The 25,984-nt window shown below is 35.9% G+C and overlaps 3 protein-coding genes across 8 annotated transcripts; all 3 read right to left on the bottom strand.

Annotated features, from left to right (window-relative positions):
• Positions 1-27: 27 nt before the first annotated feature.
• On the bottom strand, positions 28-12,126 carry LOC117926389. 3 transcript variants are annotated; one of them, XM_034845478.1, is made up of 12 exons: positions 12,006-12,126; positions 11,586-11,650; positions 10,408-10,656; positions 3,310-3,519; positions 2,830-2,910; positions 2,644-2,730; positions 2,451-2,546; positions 2,100-2,153; positions 922-1,994; positions 764-812; positions 626-665; positions 28-527 (listed from the first exon to the last, which is right to left on the bottom strand). In XM_034845478.1, exons 3-12 carry the CDS (start codon positions 10,648-10,650, stop codon positions 376-378), a joined length of 2,085 nt encoding a protein of 694 aa, XP_034701369.1. In that variant the 5' UTR covers positions 10,651-10,656; positions 11,586-11,650; positions 12,006-12,126; the 3' UTR covers positions 28-375. The 3 variants fall into 3 exon arrangements, with proteins under 3 accessions (XP_034701369.1, XP_034701370.1, XP_034701368.1); XM_034845479.1 differs by having other exon boundaries at positions 11,544-11,650; XM_034845477.1 differs by lacking the exon at positions 11,586-11,650.
• A 957-nt stretch (positions 12,127-13,083) lies between these two features.
• On the bottom strand, positions 13,084-16,299 carry LOC117927083 (mitochondrial pyruvate carrier 3-like). 2 transcript variants are annotated; one of them, XM_034846485.1, is made up of 5 exons: positions 16,076-16,299; positions 15,480-15,578; positions 15,325-15,377; positions 13,706-13,779; positions 13,084-13,421 (listed from the first exon to the last, which is right to left on the bottom strand). In XM_034846485.1, the coding sequence occupies exons 1-5, from the start codon at positions 16,146-16,148 to the stop codon at positions 13,373-13,375; spliced, it is 348 nt and encodes a 115-aa protein (XP_034702376.1). In that variant the 5' UTR covers positions 16,149-16,299; the 3' UTR covers positions 13,084-13,372. The 2 variants fall into 2 exon arrangements, with proteins under 2 accessions (XP_034702376.1, XP_034702377.1); XM_034846486.1 differs by having other exon boundaries at positions 16,094-16,297.
• A 4,505-nt stretch (positions 16,300-20,804) lies between these two features.
• LOC117926747 (probable lipid-A-disaccharide synthase, mitochondrial) lies at positions 20,805-25,984 on the bottom strand. Of its 3 annotated transcripts, none has more exons than XM_034846026.1 (10): positions 25,861-25,983; positions 24,842-24,890; positions 24,669-24,759; positions 24,230-24,329; positions 23,900-24,005; positions 23,580-23,803; positions 23,262-23,340; positions 22,427-22,665; positions 21,865-22,091; positions 20,805-21,384 (listed from the first exon to the last, which is right to left on the bottom strand). In XM_034846026.1, exons 2-10 carry the CDS (start codon positions 24,846-24,848, stop codon positions 21,195-21,197), a joined length of 1,263 nt encoding a protein of 420 aa, XP_034701917.1. In that variant the 5' UTR covers positions 24,849-24,890; positions 25,861-25,983; the 3' UTR covers positions 20,805-21,194. The 3 variants fall into 3 exon arrangements, with proteins under 3 accessions (XP_034701917.1, XP_034701916.1, XP_034701915.1); XM_034846025.1 differs by having other exon boundaries at positions 24,669-24,765; XM_034846024.1 differs by having other exon boundaries at positions 24,669-24,890; positions 25,861-25,984.

Genomic DNA, 25,984 nt, shown 5'->3' on the forward strand with positions numbered 1-25,984 from the left:
CCATACAGACTGAAAAGAAGAATCATGAAATTGAAACATGATGGTTTCATGATAGGTGCAGAATAAGATCAAGAAATCCGATGAATGCCCAAGACATCAGCTCCGTCTGATGATTCTACCACAACCTTAATTAAAGTCATCAACATCTGATCAAACTGTGTATAAACCATGATCAGGAAGTTGTAATATAGTCTATATGCATGGTTTCCAACATTCATTATTTCACATCAATTCAGTTCCCAGTCACAAACAATATTTGTTTGAAATCTCACAAATTCACAATATTAACATTCTATATACCAGTTTTTCACCCATCTTTTGCCATTATAGTTTTATATACCTTCCAGTGTTCTTTGCATTACACCAACAGAATGACTAGTGAGCCATGCGTGTTTCCAGGGAGGATTTGACCAGCCACAGCAAGCCTGGGTCGTTCCGCTTCAATACTAAGTAGGTTTCCACCTTTCCGATTTCACTGGACACAACATCTTCATTGAAACCGATCAAGAAGAGTACTTCCATGGCAGCTGTGATCAAACGAGTGGAAGAGGAAAAACTATTAGACTTGCAGTTGCATATAGAGCCTTCAATCAAACTAGTGATGAAATATGTGAATGACACATACCTTTATAATTCGCAATGTTCCTCTGAAACGCTGGATTGGCCTGCAGTTTAACAGTAGATAAGAAAACTAGTAAAAGTTTGATGAGGAAACTTAAAAGGAAACAGGGACAAACATCATTGCAGGGAATAGGAGGGGCACCTTTCGAAGTCTTCTGAATTTAATCTCATCTGGGTGTTCAATCAAGTTCCTGCAAGAAAATAGAAGTTATTTCGACTTTTAGAAATAATTGGATGCCTTAAAGAAATAGCTATAGTCTTAGATGGGAGGTAAAAAGGTTCAAGCTAGGATAACTGTACCTAATTATCTTAAACAGAGTTTGCAGGACTATAGCAGCCTGTGTGGCATTAACTTCAGATCGCAGCATCTCAATGGCCTTTTGCAGGCGATTACAAAGAACAGTAACAGGGTCTTGGATTCTCTGCAGTTCTTCATCATCAGGATCTGGCTCATCAGTTTGCATTATGGAAGTGTCCAGTGGGTGTACCAAATTATCATCTGGATCAGGTTCTGCCATGATTCCATTTGCTTGAGAATCATCCGGATCTGGTTCTTTATAACCCTTTCTTTGTGGGCTTTGATCTTCCATGGTTTCCATCACCAAAGAATTACCATGATCAGGTCTAGAAATATTTCCACATCCCAAACCATTCCTTTTTACTTCAGAATCATCTGGATCAGGTTCATCAAGGGTCTTCCTCATCTGAACTTTGCTGTCCAGAGTCTTGAGGAATTGAGAGTTTTCAGGTTCAGGCTCAACCACAAGATGCTGCTTCACAGAAACTTCCAAATCATCAGGATCAGGTTCTTCGCTTGTTTTAGTGCTTGCCAACTTTTCATTGGTTGTTGAATGAGGCACAAACTGTTGCATCTCAACATCATCGGGATCAGGTTCAAAAATCACTTTGCTTTCATTAATTCCAGAATAGAGTTCAGATTCCATGAATCCGCCACTCTCATAATGAGGACAGGGCTCAATCTTCCTTTGATTGTCAGAGAAGTCATCAGGATCAGGTTCATCATCCACTTTCGATTGAGCTCTGTTTGGATTGTTGATATCAAGTGTTTTTTTATATAGAGCATCATATTCTTCATGCATATTGGACTCAGAATCATCAGGATCTGGTTCTTCGTGTAATTCAGCTACTCCCGTGTTGTTAGTGGAAGCATTTGCTAAACGGAGATAAGCAGCAGCCACTGAAGATGCACGGGCACTTTCCAGCTGATCTGACATCTTCCCCCCAAGCTTTTGAGAAAAATTGCTACTATCTCCAGAATAGAACTCCTCTTCATAGTGTTCTGAATGCTGGTGTCCACTCAAAGTGTGGCTTCTTGATTTCGTCCAATCTAAACTAGCAGCTTCTTGGTTAAGCTGCCCAGAGAATATTTTAAATCAAGACAAGGTCCTCAAGTCATGTACATCAAACCATGCATACATAAACATAAAAACAACACAAACATATATACATATTTCTACCTGCTTGTCTAGAGCGTAAAAGTTCGCATCATGTTCAGAATAAACCATATGTGCCTGAGACAAATATAAGAACAAAAGAAGTGTAATGAATGAATGGCGTTTCTTTATTAATAACCATTAATCATGTGTAATTGGAATAGAACTTTTGGAAGGACACACATGTGTTCACAAATGCACACGCACACACGCGCGCACGCACACGCGCACGCGCACGCGCACACGCACGCACACGCATGCGCCCACACCCGCACACACACGCCTGCGTCCGCGCCTACACACGCACCCACACCCACCCACCCGCACGCACGTCACACACACACACACAATGATTATGGGGAAAATAAAGCTTACCAGTTCATGCAATAGAGTTTTTTTAATGCTCTCATATTTCCTGAAACCCTTGAGGTCATCAGTTCGAAGACGCAGAGAAATCTCCTCTCCGTGATTCTGCAGCAATAAAAAAGAGTTAAAACAAACAAAAATCAAAGGGAAAACCGTGACATATGATTCATTGATTTACTCTCATTCTTAAAATAGCAGTTACCTTGTTGACACCAAGAATGCATTTGGGACTCACACCAACATATCCTACTGGGGCCATCTCAGTCATAATTCCTACCCGCCATCGATGCTTTGGAGAAGCACAATCAAAAGATACTCTTATTAGAACTGGCAGCAAAATATAATAAACTATTATTACTTATTATTTTGATGTTGTGTTTAATAGTACCTTGTTCATGATGGCAACAATTCCTGGATCTGCAGCAAGCATATGCATTCTTTTCAATGCCTCTGAAGCTGGAGGATTCAACTGTATACATGCAACAACACAATTAAACGATAATCAGTTCTAGAAACTTGGTCACTTGCATTTGAATTAAAAACTCGAATTGCATTGAAAATGACAAACTCGGAGAATTCTCCACAAAGCACCTAGAGGGTATATGAATAAAAGGAGACCCAAAATTTTATATATGTATTTACAAGTAGAAAAGAAAAAAATGGAATCCGAATTCAACTACAAATCCATTTTCAGAGGTAAACATGGTTAACCACACAATATATCAATTAAAATGTAACAATAAAAATGAAGATAAAACAAGCTTTGCAATATAAACAGCAAGAAATTCTCTATTAAGAAGGATTACTCATTTTCTGTTTCCTCATATTTCCTTATACAATATAAATAAATGAGCAAACTCAATATTACCACTATTCCTGGGAGCTCAAGTGTTCGGAAATCACAAAAGATATAATTTCCTTGTGGAAGTTTCTGTGGAGTATGGGGCCTATCAAACATTCGCTGCCTCAGTCTCTTTTCCTCTTCTTCAAATCCAGGTATCCTCAAATCCACTTTTGCATTTTTTAGAACTTCATCAACCTCATGTTCAGATACTCCCATCATTCTGATAGACTTTCCCTGAAATAGAAAACACAGAATCAGTGGCCTTCAAAGATTCAATTAACCCGTTAGGGTAGCCCAGTTGGTCAGGGCCAATACTAGGAAGTGTGGTCCCAGTAAGTGGCACATAGTCCTAGGTTCGAGTCTTGCTATTGATGATATCCTGAATTTATCTGATGCTGGTTGTTGCGGGGCGATCAGCACCCCGAAGTTTGGGTCTCCATGGAGAGTCCTAATGGCTTGGCCATGGAAGGTTCCTCAGTTATCAAAAAAAAAAAAAAAAGATTCAATTAAAAATATCTTAGCATTTGTTCAGAATGTCTTTGAAATAACAGAAGGATAAGGTCAAAAAGCAGCATTAGGCTAGCAACTAGGGAATAGCTGCCATGCATACCCATAATCTTTCAACGTGATGAAGACTGGATAAAAACCCAGGTCCCTAATACAACCTCCTAGAAAATTTACTGTCATGTGCATTGGCTGATCTTTTAAAATGCACAGTTAAGGATAAAAACTTGGTTCTAGAAATTCAATTTCAAGCAGTCCGCAGTTAGTTTATGACCATGTTCATACATTATAACATTCAAATTAGCATATTTTCTACCCAGCCTGGAAGTGAAGCACTCAAGGAAGGTTTTTATCTAAGTCATAATTATAAAATTTCTAGCCAACATATTGGGTTCACGTTTGCAGAATCCTCTGTCACTTGCTATTATGACAAAATAGCCCGAATTGGACAAACAAGCCCCGTGACAAAAATAGTTTCATCAATGATATTCTTGGGTTTCAAGAATACCTAAACAACTAAGAAGGCATTTGGTAGACCAACTTAATGACTAAATATGACTTGATGAATTAATTTAAGTCATTAAGCATGTTATATATGTTGGCAAAACAACTTAATTATACTACTTAAAGTCAAAATTAGTAAAGTAACAAGTTAAAGAAATCAATTTTTCTAAATTCAAAATAGTTTTATACTCCCATTGCTCAAAATCTCAACTTTTCATCAAGTTCCACCACAACCATCAACTCTTTCCTCCCTTGTTACTTCCTCATCATCTCATTGCTTAATATTAACAAGCAATATGTCAAATTTAACAGCTTAAAAAAAAAATTAAGTTGGTTTACAAAGCTGCCTTACTACTTAAACTAAGAATTAAATAATAAATTCTAAATCAACAAACTAAGAAAATTCAGATTAAAATCATCTTAAACAATCAAACATAAAGGCTTCATTTGGATACATTTCCTATCTTTTGGTTTTAAAAATAGGAACTTCTATATAAAAAATAGAAACTCTTACACATAAAGTATAGACATATGTAGAAACTGAGAATCCTTTTAAAATTCATTCAAAACTGTATTTTTTACATAAACGGATCCCTAACAAATACACAGAGAGCAAACAAAAAGGAAAAAATACAAACATGGAAAAAATTAAAATTACACAAATTACCCACAATTAGGGCCTCAATCTTTCCCTAATATCTTACAAATCATCATTCAAAATTATACCGGATTTCCACACTCCCCCTCAAGTTGGATCATAGATATTAATCATGTCCAACTTGCAAATAAAATCTTCAAAGCTTGATTTCTGTAACCCCTTGGTGAAAATATCGGCCAATTGTTCCCTTGTAGGGATATAAGTTATGCAAATAATCCCTTTCTCAATTTTTTCCTTTATAAAGTGTCTGTCCACTTCTATATGTTTGGTCTTGTCGTGCTGAACAGGATTATGAGAAACACTAATGGCAGCTTTGTTGTCACAATAAAATTTAATGGGGAGCTCTATTATAATGCGTAGTTCTTTCAATAGTTTCTGCAACCATAGTCCTTCACACATACCTTGTGCAACTGCTTTGAATTCAGTTTCGACACTGTTTCTGGCTATTACACTCTGCTTCTTACTTCTCCATGTTACTAAATTCCCCCAAACATAGGTACAGTAGCCTGTAGTAGACCTTCTGTCATCTGCTGATCCTGCCTAATATGCATTTGTATAGATCTCTACCTTCTTACTATCACTCTTCTTAAAGAATAGTTCTCTCCCTGGAGAACCCTTTAGGTATCTGAGGATCTTATACACTGCTCCCAGGTGACTTTCCTTTGGTGAATGCATATACTGGCTAACCACGCTTACGACGAAAGCAATGTCAGGTCTAGTGTAAGAAAGGTAGATCAGTCTACCTACTAGTCGTTGATATCTCTCTCTATCCACAGGTTTTCCATCGCTTTCCATCCTGTTTCTTGTCTTGATAGGGGTATTGCTTGGCTTGCATCCCAGCATGCCAGTCTCAGTCAACAAGTCAAGTACATACTTTCTTTGGGAAATACTAATTCCCTTCATTGATCTGGCAACCTCCATTCCTAAGAAATACCGCATTTGACCTAGATCTTTTACCTCAAATTCTGTGGCTAAGACCTTCTCCAACCTTTCCACTTCTCTTGTGTCATCTCCAGTGAGAATGATGTCATCGACATACACGATTAGAATGGTCATCCTTCCATCGTTGGACTGTTTGAAGAACATAGTATGATCTGACTGTCCCTGTTGGTATCCTTGGTTCTTAATCACTTTTGCAAATCTATTAAACCATGCTCTGGGTGATTGCTTGAGACCATAAAGAGATTTCTTCAATTTGCATACCCTGGTTTCTTCTTCTTTCTTACAGAACCCTGGTGGTAGCATCATAAACACTTCTTCTTCCAGTTCACCATTCAGAAAGGCATTCTTGATATCAAACTGATGGAGTGGCCAGTCGAGGTTTGCTGCCAAGAATAAAAGTACTCGTATAATGTTCAGCTTTGCTACTTGTGCAAATGTCTCGGTATAGTCAATGTCATAGGTCTGAGTGAACCCCTTTACAACCAGGCGGGCTTTGTATCGTTCTACTGTGTCATCCTCCTTATATTTCACTGTGAATACCCATTTACAGCCCATTAGTTTCTTCCCTTTTGGCAAATTCATCACTGCCCAAGACTCATTTTTTTCCAATGCCCTTATTTCTTCCATCACTGCCTCTTTCCATTCTGGAATCTCCTTGAATGTTTTTAGGAATCTGGATTCTATCAAGGTTAGTTGTAAAAGCACGACACTTTGCAGAAAGAGCATTATAAGACACAAATTTCGAGATAGGATGAAGAGTACATGAACGAGTTGTTTCCTAAGAGCAATGGGTAAGTCATTTGTCACCGGTTCTGACCTTTTTAGTGCTTCGGAGATGAGTGTCTCATTGAACTTCGATTTTGGCCTCCTTGAATAGACAAGTGTTTCCCTGTTTGTCTGTAATTCCGTATCTCCCGTTAAGTTTAAGTGTCTTTCTGTATTAGGCGGAGGGGTAGATATAAGGCACAGAGTGGATTCAAATACAACAACATCGAGATAGTCAAAGGTTAAGGGTGGTCTAGTTTCACTCATGGACTCTCCCTGAAGTGAGTAGTAGGGAGCATGCTAAAAAAATGTGACATCTAGGCTAACATGTAGCTTCTGTGAAATTGGGTCATAGCATTTGTAACCCTTTTTTGTGGAAGAGTAGCCAAAAAGACACATTTAAGCGCTCTGGGATCAAATTTGTTCCGCTTAGGTCCGTGAGTGTGGACAAACACAATGGACCCAAAGACACGAAGTGGAAGATGTGCATCGAGTCTAGAATGAGGAGAAAACTCTTGGAATTTATGGAGGGGTGTGACAAAAGATAGGACTCGACTAGGCATTCGGTTAATAAGATATGTGGCTGTCAAAATGGAGTCACCCCAAAATTGTGAGGGCATGTGAGATGTAAACAGCAAAGCACGAGCAACTTCAAGAATATGTATATTTTTCCGTTCTACAACCCCGTTTTGCTGAGGGGTGTTAACGCAAGAACTTTGATATATAATACCATTTTCTTGAAGATAAGTGCTCAAGGAGTGATTGAAATACTTAGTACCATTATCAGTACAGAGAATTTGAATTTTTGTGTGAAATTGAGTTTGTATCATAAAGTGAAAGTTTATGAAGACTGATCGAACCTCGGTTTTATCAGTCAACAAATATACCCAACACAGGCGAGTATGATCATCAATAAAAGTAATAAACCATTTTTTATGGGTCCTATTAGGGGTACGTGTGGGTCCCCATAGATCACTATGAATTAGAGTAAATGGTATGGATGGTTTATATTTAGATTTACGAAAAGACGCCCGATGATGTTTGGCAAGTTCACACACTTCACATTGAAAATCCAATAAAGTTTTATTTGAACATAGTGAAGGGAATAAATGTTTTAAGTACTGAAAACTAGGATGACCCATCCTTTTATGCCATAACAAAAGTTCACTGTCCTTAGGATAAGATGCAGAATAACAAACAGTAGGAGGACATTGTCCAAGCAAATAAATTTCGTCGAAGTAATATAGACCCTCACGTTCCTTAGCACTACCAATCGTCTTCCCCGATGATAGGTCTTGAAAAATACAATGAGATGGTAGGAATTTAGCTGGGCAATTAGACTTTTGGTTAACTAGCTAATAGACAGCAAATTGCAAGATAAATTAGGTACATGTAGGACAAGGTTGAGAGTAATAGACTCAGAAATACAAATACTCCCTTTGCCAGCAACTGGTGACAAAGTACCATCTGGAATTTTTACTTTTAAATTACCGGCACAGGGAGAGTATGTAGAAAATAAATGATAAGCATCAGTTATATGATCAGATGCACTGGAGTCAATAATCCAGGGAGTAATCTAAGACATGGTGCTAAGTGCTGTCAGAAAGGTACCTTTTTGGGCTAAAGAACCAGAGGATAAAGTGGTAGAAGACTGACTAGAGGCTTGGAAATTAGAAAAAAGCTCATATAATTTTGCAAGCTGGTCGGAATTAAACCCCACACTAGAAGTTGACCGACAAATTTCTATGAGTGTTTTGTCTGCCTGGGTTTCGGTGGAGGCCTGATGACTATGGGCTTTATTGGGTTGTCTGGGCTTCCAATTTGCGGGCTTGCCATGTAAAGTCCAACAAGTGTCTTTAGTGTGGCCCAACTTCTTACAATGCTCACAATAAGTCCTCTTGGACTGTCTTGGGCTTGGCCCACTAGATCCAGCAGCATGAGACCCACGTCCAACAGCAGCATGAGGCCTATGAGGCCCATGAGGCCCACAGGTTAAAAGGGTTGAAGCTTCAGGCCCAAATGAGAGATCCAACATCACCCTCCTTCTGCTTTCCTCTCGCCGCATCTCAGAGAAGACCTCTCGGATGAGGGCAACGACTGGCGACCGAGAACCCTGCTTTTGACGTCGTCAAGCTCGCGGTTTAGCCCCGCTAGGAACTCGAAGACCCTCTCGTTCTCCATCTTCTTCTTGAAGCGCACACTGTCACTTGTGCACTCCTACTCCTCTTCGTAGTTGAGATCGAGATCTTGCCACAAACCACAGCAGCTCGGTGTAGTATTCCGTGACTTCCTGATCTCCTTGCTTCATTTGCCAGAGCCGTGTCTTGATTTCAAAGATTTTGGAAGCATTCTCGGCATCGGAATACGTTTCCCGTATCGCATCCCACACATCCTTTGTCGTCGAGAGGAACATGTAAGTCTTGCCAATGGTTGGCTTCATGGAGTTAATCAAGTATGAGGTGATAAAGGAGTTTTCGGACCGCCATTTCTGGGATGCTGCTACATCGGTCGGAGGTGGTCACCGAGTCTCACCGGTAAGAAGCCCTAACTTTCCATTTTCGTCAATAACGAGCTTGATTGCTTGCGCCCACTCTCTGTAATCCTCACCATTCAATTTTTCAATGGTAAAATGGAGTGGGGAGTTGTCAAATGCACCAATGGGGCCCATTGAGGAGTGTATCTCTGACACTCTTTCATGGGTTGCTGACCGACTGGACTCATGGTTGTTTCCTTTTTGGGCATCCATGGACTGATTAGGGTTTTAGAGCAAAACACCGCTTTGATACCATATAGAAACTAAGAATCCTTTTAAAATTCATTCAAAACTGTATTTTTTACATAAACGGATCCCTATTTAACAAATACACAGAGAACAAACAAAAAAGGAAAAAATACAAACATGGAAAAAATTAAAATTACACAAATTACCCACAATTGGGGCCTCAATATTTCCCTAATATCCTATAAATCATCATTCAAAATTATACCGGATTTCCACAACATAACTTATAAATCACTTCAAAAAATTTTAAATTTGAGGCATTAAAATTTTTTTAATACCTCAAATTTTTTAATCAGTTTGTAAAAACTATTACATTTTCAATGTAAGCCTCTAAGAATTATTGCATTTTATACAGAAATTATTACTATTTTCTGTTTTTAAAAATAGAAACATGACGTGTATCCAAAATCCCGTTTTAACAAATGCAACCTAAGACACAACCAAACCCATAAATAAGTTGATCTACCATCGTGCCAATCAAATAAAGCAATTCCAAAAACTCAGAAAAAATCAGATTAAAATCATCTTAAATAATCAAACATTAAGCTTTAAGAATTACCAAATGCAACCTAAGTCACAACCAAATCCATGAAGAAATCAATCTATCACTGTAACAATCATATATAAGCAAATCTTACAATTAGGTTATCTCACTGATGTACAGGGTGTTTTGGAAAAATGAAGCCACTAAGGGTTTATATTCCAAGACAAAATCTAAAAAAATGCTAAACGCATCAACATCTATAAATTAGGTCTATGTTGAATTCTACATGAGCCAAGATGAACATAGATACTCCGTGACCAAAATTTCACATCAACATATATTAGGTTTATGTTGTATTCCATATGTGCCAAGAGGGACACGGATACTCCATGACCAAAATTATCTTTTGATGGTGGAGATAAAACAAGACCTCTAATGATCAGAAACGTTTGTGAAATGCATAATAAAAATAAAGAATGGTACCTGAAGAATGGAAGTTTCTTGCAAGCTTAAGTGCATGTGTTCATCAGAAAAAGGGGATAGCAGTTTCGAGCCTTTACTGGATGGCTGTGGAACAATGAGCCGCATAGTGTCTGCTTTGACATCCGTCAATTTCTGCAGTTCATGCCCAAACTCTTTGAGTGTAGCATCTGAATTAGTCTCCACTATGAATTTCTTGCCCCTCCATATAGTGGAGATGCTCAGTGTGTCTTTTGGCTGTTGCATATTTTGCTGCAAGAAGTGACCAAGCAGAAGTAAGACTCCCTGATGACAGGAGCACATTTTATAAGCAATACACTAATCAACTCATTGACACTTCTAGCATTAAATTTCCAAAAGCGAAAAAAGCATAACATCTGAAACAAATTTACACTAAAAAAATTAGAAAGCCCCTTAGAAGTATACTTTATAAATCCAATGCTCTTTGGAAAAGAATTGCAATGATACGAATTCAGAGATAGATAGATGTCCAAGAGGGAGAATTGTGATTCTGATTGGGGTGAGTGAAAGGCTGTTTAACCATGATGGCAATCCAAATTTCTTAAAAACTCTAGATCAGTACATGCTATTACTGGATGGTTGTGTGCAGTTTTATCCACTGTGATTCATGCTCCTCGGATGGCGGATAAAGATAACCTATTGACAATAGTATCAAAATTGACTCTATTTCTCACTGAGAATGCAAATGAAGTTCACCAAATTCATATTTTGATGTTTATATTGTGATAGTGATGACATGAGCATTTTCTTTTCGTATCCCAAAGAGAAACACATAATCAACACTAATAAAACCGATTCATACTCTTCCATCATCAAGATAGAAGATATCTTTAAAGGCGACGTTAAGTGCTTGTTCCATAAACACCTTGATCACAAAGCTGCTCTATCATAAGTGGCGCACAATTAGCAGATTCTAATGTTCGGGAACACACATGGTCGAATAGGGTACATGGATTCATCCCAGAATGGAAAAGGTAGAATTTCACATATGTTGAATCAGAAAAAGAACATCATTGATAGAAATTCAATCCCAAGAAGGCATCTCCAGAATAAGCCCTTCACAACTTTTACTAAGTAGATATAAGCTAGAGCCATGGTTTGCCAACAGCCCAACCAACCTGCTCGAAATATTAGTACTTTCTTCCTTTCCACCCTCTTACCAGAATTTCAGAGACAGACCCTAGTACCCAAAATCTTCAATCCCACTGATCCAAATCATAACAGCCTACAGAAACGCAGATAAAATTTTAATCTATAAGACAAAGAATCATGCTAATAAGTTCCCAATACAATTTCATTGAAAATAAACCCCAATTCAACTGAAAGCCAGAAAACAATGATACTGATCAAACCCTCACAAAAGCCTATAGCCATATTCCTTTGCACACCCAAATCCGAACACTAGAAAAGAATTTCAAAACAAAAATCATCAATTTACAGGGCATAAACATACAAGCTTCAAGATAACATTGGTTGCCTTCAAGAATTGCTTCCCACATCAATTACAATATAATCTTGAGAATTACGAGGAAATGAATGATTATTAAACAAACCCAGAATGAGAATTTCGAAGATTTTACCTCTGGTGCTGTTCTTGTTCCGTCTCTGTCTCGCTCCCGAAGAGAATTTTCCGAGGATTTAAAATGATGACACAATTATTCTTTTTAGGCCTTGGGTTTTCAGTGGGGATGTGTTAAGATTTAAATTAAATGAATATATAGAGAACCGCAATTTTATAGGACGGTCAAGCCCTTATGCAAGGAAGGCGGTGCATTTTAGTGTTATGAAATAGTGTTAGGCTAAAGTGAACGGACAGTGGAGCTACGCATGTGCTGGCGTTTACGAATGACGAAAAATATGGAATAATCCAGAAGGAATGGGCGCAAAGTGTTTGGAAACGCTTCTATTTATGTCCCTTTTGGGTTTAAGGATATCCATACATTCGAGAGAGAGCCCATTCACTTGGAAAGGAAAAGTCAACTTAAAAAGATGATAAATTTCCAAAAATACTTCCTATTTTTTATATGGGTAGAATTATTTTAGTTATATATTAAATATCATATTATTTTTATTGATGATTTTTTAAAAAAGATTTTTAATTTATTTATTAATTATAAAAAGATGATGTTTTCAAAATTTATAAAATTGAAATTGAAAATCAACTTAATGAATTAAAAACATGAAATCTAATGGATGTAGAATCTATAAAAGGCCCAAAAATAAATTTTTTATTATTACACTCGCACTCAATCATATAGATATTATCTACTTTTGGTTTAAAGAGACATAAATCATTCATTACAAATGGTATAAGAGTTGATTTTTGACTCCGATGTAAGAATTTATTTATGAAGACATTGTGTCTGTATGAGGGTTGTTTATAATGTCTTGTATTCGAAAGGGGAGAAAGTTTCTCACGCTATATGTATAAATTCCTTTTATATGGGGTTTGTTTGGCCTAGAGGATGTCTGTATGTTTGATCTAGGAATCCTATGATGTTATATTTATATGAAGGGTGATTGTGATATCCCATATCGAATAAGGGAGAAAATTGCATTGAAGAGTGATTGTAATATATTTATACGGTTGAAAGCAGATCATTAGAGAAATCATCTATATACTAATTTTTTATAAATACCTATGCAATGAAAATTTCATTCGAAACATAACCCAAATATAATGCTACCTTAGGAGCTTTTAGTTTGAGTCCATATCACTCATCAACTACTTGCCATTATATGATTTTTTTTTTTTAGGGCAAATAACAAACCATTCACATTATTGCATTTCTACAATAGAGTCTAGATTTAAGTCTCAGTTTCCAAGTGGTAATGCTCATAGAATTGAAGAATCCAACAGAACTCCAGGGAGACACAGGATTCCACTTATTCAAGAAGGCAGTCATCCAAAGTGGTCACAAATCTGATGAGCCTCTGAACATCTTCTTCAGCATTCTTTTGCCATAGCTGCCTCTTGTTTGGAAAATACATCATGCCTAAAAATTGTTGAAATCAAGTATTAGGAGCAAAGACTTGCCCATATATATAAATTCCCATATTTCATTTTACATGTATGATAAAGAAAAAACATCTAGTCAATCATATCCTCTAGTAAGGAGGCAATTGAATCTTCTGTATGGAAATGAAGCATTTGAATTTAACGATGCAACATGTTAAGATCCCAAAAAGGATGGTTAAACTGATCAGGTTGCTGAATTTTAATGGTGTCTGCAGCATACTAATACGCTAATGGTTTGTACAACTTAAAAGGGCAACTTACTGAATTTTACGTCCAAGTTGGTACATTCCCGTCGCAGCCATTCCAACACTCACACTGAAAAGATTCCAATTCTTCTGCAATCTCAAAACCATACACCAAAAACATTAAAATCAATTGCAAGCCACTCCCCTGTAAATTTCATGTCCCATGTATGTAATCGTGTAGATATTGCCCGCTTTGGATCCAAATGGACCCTTACGACTTTAAAAGTTATCTACAAGATTAAAAGAAATTCATACTTATATAGCGCAAACGATTGCAGAACCAAACAAACCCTCACACTGAGGTCGGAGATCGGCTCTGATACCATTTGTAACGATCCATTCCCAACTGTGTAGATATTGTCCGCTTTGGACCAAAAATGACCCTCATGGTTTTAAAACACGTCTTCAGGGTTAAGAGAAGTCCATACTTATATAACGCCAAAAACTTTTATCCCCTATCCGATATGGGATATCACAATGTAATAGGTTTCTTTTAAAGATAGGGAGAATGAGGTACATCCTGTAGAGTGAGGGACTCATGATTCAAGATGTGGATATCCAATAATTATATTTAGTTTATATCGGCTATAGCAGTGGATGTAAGCATATTTAATCGTTCCCCGATAAAACCCGATGTATCTTTGTATGATCTATTTTGTCTTTGTATTTTTAAGATAGCGTTGTACAGACTGAAGTTATTCTTGTAACGACCCGCACCCAACCATGTAGATATTGTCCGCTTTGGGCCCAAGGGGGCCCTCACGGCTTTAAAACGCGTCTACAGGGTTAAGACGAGCCTCTACATATATAGCGTCAGGAACATTCTCCCCTATCCGATGTGGGACATCACAAACACCCCCCCATGCAGACACAACGTCCTCGTTGTGTCCCATGAGATTGCGGGGCCAAATAAACAAAGCCAAACAAACCCCCACACCGGGGTCGGGGATCGGCTTTGATACCATTTTATAACGACCCGCACCCAACTATGTAGATAGTGTCCGCTTTGGGCCCAAGGGGACCCTCACGGCTTTAAAACGCGTCTACAAGGTTAAGACGAGCCTCTACATATATAGCGCCAGGAACATTCTCCCCTATCCGATGTGGGACATCACAAAGTGTTTGTGATGTCCCACATCGGATAGGGGAGAATGTTCCTGGCGCTATATATGTAGAGACTCCTCTTAACCAAGTAGACGCGTTTTAAAGCCGTGAGGGCCCCCTTGGGCCCAAAGCGGACAATATCTACATGGTTGGGTGCGGGTCGTTACAAATGGTGTCAGAACCGATCCCCGACCCCGGTGTGGGGGTTTGTTTGGCCCCGTAAGGGGTGTTTGTTTGTATGTTTGACCCCGCAATCCCATGGGACACAACGAGGACGTTGTATCTGCATAGGGGGGGTGTTTGTGATGTCCCACATCGGATAGGGGAGAATGTTCCTGACGCTATATATGTAGAGACTCCTCTTAACCAAGTAGACGCGTTTTAAAGCCGTGAGGGCCCCCTTGGGCTCAAAGCGGACAATATCTACATGGTTGGGTGCGGGTCGTTACAATTATAATACAAGAAATACAATGGAAAAGATTCAATATATTGAATATGATTTTCTTCAAAGAGTACTTGAGATGAGCTTACCGGTGTAATTATTGTGCTGTACCTTGACCAGATGATTCCACTGCCTGCAATGGCTGGAAACCGATGAACTGGGGGTGGTAAGTGGCCATGCCCATATATGTATATGGTCAAATCCTACACTAGGAAAGAAAAGAGATGATGGGCTGATCACATACCAGTTTGCTGCGGGTAGGAGAGCTGTTCAGCTGGCGTCCAAAAGTCATAGATATTTGCAATGCTGACTCCCCATTTGAAAGTAGGGGCCCAGAAATGGACTGCAATGGTGAAGAAACCCACTTGAATTGAGATCGACATTCTTTCATGGGTAAAAGATATTTAACTTCAAAACCTCATAGCATAAGACTGCTTGACCAAATAATTTTCCATGAACCAAATCCAAACTTTCAAATACTTCTTGGTATGGTCTCCTCCAATTCAAGTAGAGGATATTTTTCATCAAATTAAATGTATCTGTTCTAGTAGTACTGTTCTTTTCCTCTGGATCCTGGCTTACCCCAAATCAAATTTGACATCTCCATCATGGTCATGTGAATAATTGATGCAAGAGATGGTAAATAACCCCTGTTTGTCTAGACGGAAAAAGCATTTTCTATGAAAGAATACTTGTTTCCTAATCCAAAGAAACTTGAGAGAGCCATGATAAGCTTTCTATACAGGTCTGCACTAAAATACCCATCAAGATTCTTGGAGCCTAAAGGAAACAGAAATCCAGGAGACCATCTATACATGTTGAAGGAAAAAAGGAAAGTACAGCTCAGAAGAGACAAACTTGTTTTAGGCCCTGCAGGATGGTTCCAGAAGGCTTGAAGCTTCGAAGCTGCCATGAAATCTCTCTTTTCTTTCTCTTCTAAGCCTGCAACAAAGACAAAGTGTATTGAAGGATGGTTTATGCTGGATTTTGATCTTCTCCATTTGAATTAGTGTTCCTGGTATGAGTCTGTTGACTTTGGCATGTTTTTTTTAAAACCACAATGACGAATCTCCCCACTTTTAATCCTCTTTTGATGCTTTTATATTCTAATTTATGTTTTTATTAAATATTATATCCCAATACGCTTCTCTACGTGTGTCAAAATCCTTGAGCTTGATAATGCCTTACCATTCTGTCAATTTCTCATATGTCCAAATGTTTTTTATAAATTATCTGATTTTATAAATTATTTGATTCATACTTAAAACCGCAACGGTTACGTGCATATTTAGATCTCATTATTTTATATTAATTTCGATCTTATTTTTTGTTATCTAATTTCATTTTTTTATATCTTAATTTCATTGTTTGCATACAATCTCATTTTTTTTTAACATGATCTTGTTTTTTGTATTCTCATTCAACGGTTCAAATTTTATCATGCATTTTCACTAGTCAAGATGAAAAGTTCGATAGATACATTTTCAATATCTTATTGATATGGTACATATTTAAAATTGTGATCAATTAGATTATGTCGTGTATATATTTAAATTTCATTATTTTATGTCAAGTTTGACAACTTAGATTTTATCGTGCAATTTCAACGATGGAGATGACAAGTTTGATATGTAACTCTTTAGTGCCTTAAACTTTTTCTAAATTATTATTTATTTGAATTACGATTTTTTTTAAGAGGAAACGTGAATTTAATTAAAGAATATTAATAATTTTATTCAAAATATATTACAATTACAAGTGAGGAAGAAAATTAAAAAACCCTCACCTCTTGTTACACACTCAAAGGGGCATCCATCTCTTGTCACAAATTTATTGTGTACATGATTTTAAAAATAAATACAAATTTTTAAAAAATAAAATATAAATTTACATAATATTTGAATATGAAAGAAAAGTTATCTTTGGAAGATAAAAATTATCTTTTCAAAAAACAACTTTTTAAGTTGTATTTTTCCGATCCTTCAAGGCCTGCAGCGCTCTTCTGATTCACAGCCTCTGGTGTAGGTGTGGGATGGCTTAGGCTCACACTTGTCGGGATGCAAAGGGCCACATAGATTCGTCTCATCTACCCCAAGGGATTTGTATCCAATTTCTCTTCCTGATGCGTTGCCAACATTGACGAAGGTGGAAAACACAAGCAGTGTGGCAAGGCAAAAAACCAACATTCTCCCTGACTTACCTTCCATGGCTACTTCAATGGTATTTGTGTAGTTGATGGGGGTGGAGACCTTAGAATTTAAAGGGAAGTTTTAGGCCTATATTAAGGCATGGTTCTAATAATTCTGGGGTCGGGATTCTGTCTTTAATTTGGTTCACCCATGGAGGGCTTTGAATCTAAAAATGGTTTGTTTGTTTGGCGTCTTTTTTTAAACAAAAAAAAAAAAAAGAAAAAAAAACTTATTTTATCGTTGAACCAATTCCCATATGGAATTTGAGTTATATTTGGTTTTGGAAGTTGAAAGAAATATAGAAAAATTGTTAAAGAAAATGATAGTAATATATATATATATATATATATATATATATATATATATGTTTTGGTGAGAAAATGTGAAAAATGTTTAAGGTTTGGAGAAGAGGGCATTTTTATTTTTATATTTAATTTTTGCATTCATATCAAAGCAAAATAAAATATTAGAGTTTATTTGATAACTATTTTTAAGAATAGTTTTTCTGTTCTTGAGAATAAAAAATTGGAAAATAATGTTTTATAATAAAAAAATGTTTTATATTTTAGGTTCTTAAGAATAGAAAAGACGATGTTTTCAAATAATTCTGATTGATTTTTAAGGACTTTTTAAAATAATTATACAAGCATATAAATTGATTAAAAATAAAATATTAGACAAAAAAATATTTTTAAAAATATTAAAAACTAGTTAAAAATATTTTAAGTTTTCAAATAGACTTTTATTATACAAAATATTATAGAACAATTTTTAAAAATTATTTTAAAAAATTATTTCTTAAAACCGTTATCAAATATTAGGGTTTATTTGATAACTGTTTTTAAGAATGGTTTTCTGTTCTTCAAAATAAAAAAAATAGGAAAATATGTTTGATAATAAAAAATTGTTTTATATTTTAGGTTCTTAAGAAAAGAAAAGATGACGTTTTCAGATAATTCCAGTTGTTTTTTAAGGGGTTTTTTTTTTTAAAAAAAATAATAATAATATAAACATATAAATTGATTAAAAATAAACATTAGACACAAAAATTATTTTTAAAACATATTTAAAAATATTAAAAACTAGTTAAAAATATTTTAAATTTTCAAATAGACTTTTATTATACAAAATATTCTAGAACAATTTTCAAAAATTATTTTTAAGAATAGTTTTCTATTCTTTAATAAAAAAAATAGGAAAATATGTTTGATAATAAAAATTTGTCTTATATTTTAGGTTCTTAAGAATAGAAAAAATTACGTTTTCGGATAATTCCACTTGTTTTTTAAGGATTTAAAAAAAAATTATACAAATATATAAATCGATTAAAAACAAAACATTATACATAAAAATTATTTTAAAAACATATTTAAAAATATTCAAAATTGATTAAAAACATTTTAGGTTTCAAATAGACTTTTATTGTACAAAATAGTTTAAAACAATTTTCAAAAACCATTTTTAAAAATTGTTTTTAAAAACTATTTCTTAAAACAATTATCAAAGATACCCTCATTTTCTTTTTCCATTTACTTTCTTCAAACTTTTAGTGAAGCAAAGTCAAAATGATAAAAGATTTTGCTATCTATTTTTCTTTTAAAAAAATGAAAAAGGAAAAAAGAGGCACGTCCATATGTTTTTCCATGGGCAACTTAATAGAAGAAAATTTTCTTTTACATTTTTTGTCATATACTTTTCCCTTTTTATGTTATTTTTTTCAAATTTTTCAAGAACCAAATATAATATTAAGATTTTTTTTATGCATTCCTAATTACATATGTGAAAGTATAAAATTGTTCTAAATTATTTAAAATTACATAAAAATTGGTTTCATTGTATTCAAATATTTTTTTAAAAATGAATTAATTTGAATATCAAAAGTTTTAAAATTATTTTTAGTAAACTTCTATGCATTAAATCCTTACAAATTATTTTTAGAAAGAGAAAATAATTTTTAGGAAATTTTAGAAAAGGTTGCCAACATAAGATATGAAAAAATCTTGCTTTTTTAAGTCCATAAATTTAAATCACAAACTTTTGAAAGAGAAAAGTTTTTAAATAAATAACTCTTAAAAACTTTCCTACTAAAATTTTGAAACCTTTAATTAATTTTTTTTTTTTTTGTCAAAGTTAGTTCATTTTCTAAATATTTTAGTTTTTATCTTGCAATCGATTTCCTCTCATTTATCATGAAGTACCATATCTTTTTTAATATGTTTACATGATTAAAAGAAGTTCAATATTTCGGAATCTGACCGGAATAAACAACGTGACAAACTTTTGTATTCATTTGTATAGCTATATATATGCATTGTGACCAAAAAATTGAACAAGAAAAAGTTTGATGGTTACAGTTTCATGTCACATTTGACCATGGAAACAAAGAATGGAAGGGAAGAACATTGGGGTTTAAAACAACAGAGAAAATGATTGAAATAGAAATAGACATGTTATAGGGTCAGCTCAGTGTCCAAGAATAATCATCTCAGGCTCAAATTGCATCTCCGCAACATTTGCTTCCGACGCCGAGTCATTTCCAGAAGCCTGTGGATCATCATCCTGATCTTCAGGACCGCCGGGGGGGCTGGGGGTGCTGGCGGAGGATTTCGGACCAGTGGGTTTGAATCCAGGAGTAGTGACATGGAAGGATTCATCGTCATCGGCATTGGCGACCTCGATCAAGAAGGAGCAAAGGAGAAGCGTTGCGAGACAAGAGACGAGCATTCCTCTGGATATAGCCATCGTTGGTGAGCTAGGAAATGAGCTAACCTGCAAGGGTGGAGGTGTTTGATAGTTGTGATATAATATTAAGGCTGAAGAGGTGGAGATTTAAAGGGGGTGGAGCTTCCTATTTTTAGACATTTATTGTTGAACTCTCTGTAAGAGAGTCTGTTTGGATTGAGCTGGTCTTTAGGTAACAAACATCTAAACTGCAGACCCACCAAAAGTGGTGTTTCCATTAAATAATCTTTAATTTACACCCACCAAAAACTGATCTATGTTTTTTCTCCATGAAAAATAGTGGCAGTAGCATAATCAAACCCTACTTTCTAGAATATTTCACAGAGCTCCATAGACTCTACCCATTTATGGAGATGTGTAAATGTCTGGTCATTCTAGAAGGTTTCTATCCTTATAATGGTAAATAAGGGTTCATTTGGGCAAAGGTGTGACATAGTGCCGCAAGGTCAGTGTGCTAGATCATTTCCCTTTCCAATAATTACTGAAAAGGAAAATGTTAAGAGATCGCAATGGTACTTATAGAACAAGGATTCAAATCATTCAATATGTATAACGAGATCTAGACTAATGATCAAATGAGATTTAAGTACAAAAGTACAAACAAATGAAACTAAAGTACAAATAATAGAACTTAAAAATATATGTAACATGATTTTTTTTATATAGATTTCAAAAAAGTACAGTCAATGTTATTGCTGAACCCTAACAAAGAGGGTGGACAAAGTGATCATGGACAGCAAACCAAAGAGACATGGGATTAGATTTAAACTATAGGACTTTTTGGAGAATTGAAGAAGTAAATTGGCTTCAAATCTTGAAGACTGATCCACTACTGTTGCTCCCTGTGTACTTGCATGATAACAAGAAGATGAGATTACATAAAAAACCAAGTGAAGAAAGTAACTGTAATCTTCTGTCACTAAATTCCAGAGCTGAAAAGTTCAACACATCTGAGATTCTTCATTACAATGTGGCCCAGAAAATAGGGTGCAGAGCTTAACTAAGGATGATGATGGATGGTTAACAATTCATCTTGGTTTTGCATAGTATAGTATGGTAGATGCTCCAATCATACTTGGGGTATAGTCAGGAGACTTCCATCTCAAATCTTGTGGCATTCGATTCTCTATGATTTTTTGCGAAGGAGATAAAAGAGACAAAACCTTTTCAGCAGCAACAATTTGTTTTTCTCGAAGGCCTTCATCCAGAGTTAATTTCCTGCAACAATTCAAAACCCTGTAAGCTATGGAATCCATGAGAAGAATTATAGCTTCAAATATCTTAATAGAAAAAACAATATTGTATAATTATGTTGATTTGCATCTCCTACCCGAGATTTGCTTTTTTCTTTTCCCTTTTTTTTTTTTTTTTTTTTTACAGTTTTGTCTTTCTGTTTTTCTTTTTTGATGAGAAAAATCTCCTAGCCAAGAATATGGAAGGTTGCTTCTAAGATAGAGCTACTGGAAATACATAGAAATCGGGACATATAAGCCTATTGAAGCTGAAATAGGAGGAAGAAATTTGCTTATATCACCAACACCAGCACTGTAACACCGTTTCCCCCTTTTTTTGAATAGGCAACAACAAAAGCAACGTTATACTAATAATCCTGCAATTCCAGTATAATTCTATGCACTTGTTCCTTCCAATTGCCTAAATACCCAATCAGGAACTGGAAAGAGAATAGTCCATGCATACATGAGCAATGAAGCAAGCTTTGCTGGTGTGCACGCTTGAAGAAGAGCTTCAGGAATAATGGCAGAATCCAATAGAATATTGGGGATTGAGATGAATGGTATCTTTGCTTTCCAATAAATAAACCATTCAGTTAGGAAATGAGCTCGATAAGCAACAACACATGGCAGCCGTGCCAGCTGCATCTCAACAGCAACTGTTCCAGAAGTGCATAATGCAACCCTGCTTGCCTGCAAGTAGTCCAATTCAGCTTAGAAAGAAACATGAATCTAGCCAGAAGCCATGCACTAAGTAGTATAATGTGTTCATAAGATGGGCATCCAGGCTTTTATTTGAATTGGATGATCTTGATCACCATTATCAGGATAATCACACTTTTTTTCTTTTTATAGATGAATGTGATAGATCAGGTGGCCTATAATTATCTGAGTTGGGAGGGCAAACATTCCACATGGCACACCTACTAAATGAGGAGAAGGTACCTCTTATTCTGTGTCTCACAGACATTTATAATGTAATAACCTTATTAGTTTTGCCACAGAGAAAGGAGAGTGAGAGACCTTACACTGAGTGCATCATATTTCAGGTGTGGAGATCCTCCTGGAATCAATTTGACAGAAACAGGCCAGTTGTAAGTGGTCCTACTAATGTAGTCCTTCACATGCTGATTGGGAGCCACATGAATGATTGTTGTCAACTCAGAAAAGGAATGTTTTAATAGTTCCACAGTGTTGGAGAAGATGGAAAGCATGCGGGTTACTTCTTGTAATCTGCTTCCAGGAAGCAAGCTGATGACCGTGGCTCCTTTCAAAGATAATTACCATGAAGTGTTTAGACAACACAGAATTTTAAAGAGAAAAGAGTGAATATTGCTCAAGTTCAAATTATGAGACATTTTAGTGTTTTCTTAAGAAGTTGAGATTCTAAAGGAATTTAGGCTTTGAGGGGAAAGCTTTCCACAAAAAACTCAAGTAACTCAAAAAATGAAGGTACCTATGATTGGAAAATATACCCTTCCTCGGAAACTTAAAAAAAAAAAAAAAAATGATATGTTGGCCAAAAACTAAAGGTACTTATGATCGGAAAATATACCCTCCCTTGGGAAACAAAGCAGGCCTTTGCAAAAGTCCTATAAAGCATCCTTTATCATGAAAGAAGCTAAAACTAGCAGGTTTTAGAAAACAGGATTTATAAGGCTACTAACCACAAATTAATCATTATGTGGCTCATACTGAGTTTTCATTTCAGTGAAATTTCAATGCTTAGAAGCACCAGTAAAACCCAACATAGGAACAAATCCTGTAATGATAGAAAAGCCTACCCCTCAAATTTAGAAACTGGAAATTGGAATTGTACATCATAAAACAAGAACCAGTAGAACATCATTATATTTAAATTACCTGGAGCTATTCCATGTTTACTTCGGAAGTCTTCAGAATTTCCTTTCACCTTCCATTCACTTTGTGGGGTATTCTTTTCCTGAATATGAAATATCTCCAGGGTGTCAATACTTCTAAAACATCGCATGGCATCACGGCAACACAAAAGCACAAGTACCACAAATGAAGTTGGATGTTTCTCAGCCATATACATGTTTCTCTTTAATTAAAAACAGTTTGGAAGAAGAGAAGAAAAATACATAAGCATTTAAAGTAAAAAACTATGCAAGAGACTGGTAAGTCTGACTATTCAACATCAATTAGAACATAAATCAATACCAAATTCAACTCCAAGACATCTTCCAGTATAGGGTGGCCCACAAAAGTAGCAGCCAGCCCATTTGATCTGCAAACTTCTTCTTCATAAGGAAGTATACAAAAGACATGATCGACAAACTCAGTCAGGCCTTTTAGTCTTGCTTCACCGCCTTTCCATGCCCAGAATGATGGTGCTACAAAATGGTGGTGTACAGGACTAACCAATCCTTGCTGACTATATCTAGCTGCAAAAAGTATTTCCCCAGTTTCCTACACCACACTTTTTGCATACGAAAAATATAAGATTTGACTCAAGTTACAAGGAGGTGGTTGCATATTACCCCTTAGCTGCTTCAGGAAACGGAAGGAGAACCCCTTGGAGTCAATTGTCAGTACAACATGTGGCTGAAATAGGAAAGCAGCTTCTATTGTTTCCTTCAATCTCATCTGTCATTTCCAAGTTGCAGTATAAGAATTGGGTCCAGACAAGATGCACTGGCACACAGATAGTTCCTCTTCCACTAAAAAGAAATATAAAATATTCATATGACCATGAATGGAGAAGGTCAAGTTTTCCTTTTATATACAACTAGAGCATAAAAAGGAAAAGAATCAACTAAAGTGACAAGCATATATAGAAAATTGTCAAATGTAAATTGCCAGCTACATACTCTGAACTTATTCAGATGAGGCAACAACTCCCAGATCCCCATTACTGCAATGTCTTCCATAGGGAAAAGAGGTTTCAATCCTTGCTTGGACATCATGGGCCTGAAAAAGGAAAAAATAACATTACAAAAAAGGAATTCATAAAAATGTGGTGAGGTAAGAGATCATCAATAAGAGAAGACTGTTGCAGAGTGCCAATGCTCAGAAAAATCAAAATAAACACTTAACAAATACAAAGTTGGTATTTATCCTTACCTAAAACATGAAATTGAAGGAAAAGTAAACAGAGAAACTGGGTTTGTTTTTTAGTGTTTGTGGAGGTGGAAATAATGGGAAAACATGAACGAATAGCCATACCAGCTAGAGAAACATTATCCTTTCATATTAGAAAGGAAAAAAAGAACAAAATGAAACACAAAAGCATAACACATGAGAGCATACCCTCCAACACCAGCAAAACGAATAGGAAAGGGGGAAATCCCTTTTAAAGAAGCCATGAGACGAGAACCTATGGTGTCTCCAGAAACCTCTCCTGAAACTATGAAGACCCTTAGTTCACCATCTTTAGCAGCCATGTCTATTGGTGCTCTGCATGAAACTGAAAAAGATCTCACCAGCCATGAGAAGCCCTTGTTGCTCATACCCTTTAAATTCCACATCGTTCTGAACAACATTTCCAATATTTCGTAAGCGTCATAAACAAAAGAGAATATATGCCTTAACAAACATCAGCCCATCCAAGCAAATTCAAATAATCTTTTATGAAATCAAGTAGTGAAATTATTCAAACCACAAAATCTCCATATATGTGTCACAATATGCAATGCATCATCGTATCACCAATTCTTCTGATGATTCAATTTGCTTCTGATTTGAACCATAATCAACATCCAAAAATGCACAACATTCACATTTGGTACTGACCAAGGTCCAAAGAGGGTAGCAACTAACCTAGGCCATGTTTGGAACATTAAAAAAGAACATCAGAATGGAAAATCAACTCCATTCTTATTCATTAATGCGTTTGGATTGTTTTTCAAAATGGGAATAGAACTAAAAGATTTCACTGTTATAAAAATCAAATCCCACTTCTACTCCGATTTTGATTCCTCTCTTATACGCAGAATCTTTCCCATCCTATTTCCATTCCTATTCTCATCTACCCAATGCACCCTTAATCTACTATACATTCACCCATAACTGAAAAATTAAGAAACATAAATCAAATATTCAACTATCAATCCCCATAATTAACCAATTCTTGTTTAAAAAGTCAATATTAAATAATACATACAAAGTCCATATCAATCCCTCTGAAAAAGGACTGCATCAAAAAAATGGGTTCAAAGAACTAGATCAATTACATAACAAGTGTCACCGCTAATCCAAAGGCAGTGTTTTTAACCAACCTATCAGTATAAACAAGCTCCAAACATACTTTTGATAGTAAAAAACCTACTTTCTGACTAGAGTTTTGGCGGTATGTTCTTGCCTTCCAAAACAAAATTAACAGAAAATTTTACTTCCAAAGGCGTAGAACAGCGCATTTTAGCAAAGTGAGTAATGATTACGTTTAAACCCTAGCCTGAAAAATATTCTGAAAGAAGATAAAGAAGGGGAGAGACGAACTGACCACCGTTTATTATCTGAGGCTAAGTGTCATCGGCCGGTGGTTATGGCCTATGGGCGATGATCGTCTAGCGCACGTCTGAGAGAGGGAAGGTTCCTTGAGCGGGTGGATGTAAAAAGCAAAAAAA

The sequence above is a fragment of the Vitis riparia genome, chromosome 12 (assembly GCF_004353265.1).
Source record: "Vitis riparia cultivar Riparia Gloire de Montpellier isolate 1030 chromosome 12, EGFV_Vit.rip_1.0, whole genome shotgun sequence".
NCBI classification, from domain to species: Eukaryota; Viridiplantae; Streptophyta; class Magnoliopsida; order Vitales; family Vitaceae; genus Vitis; species Vitis riparia.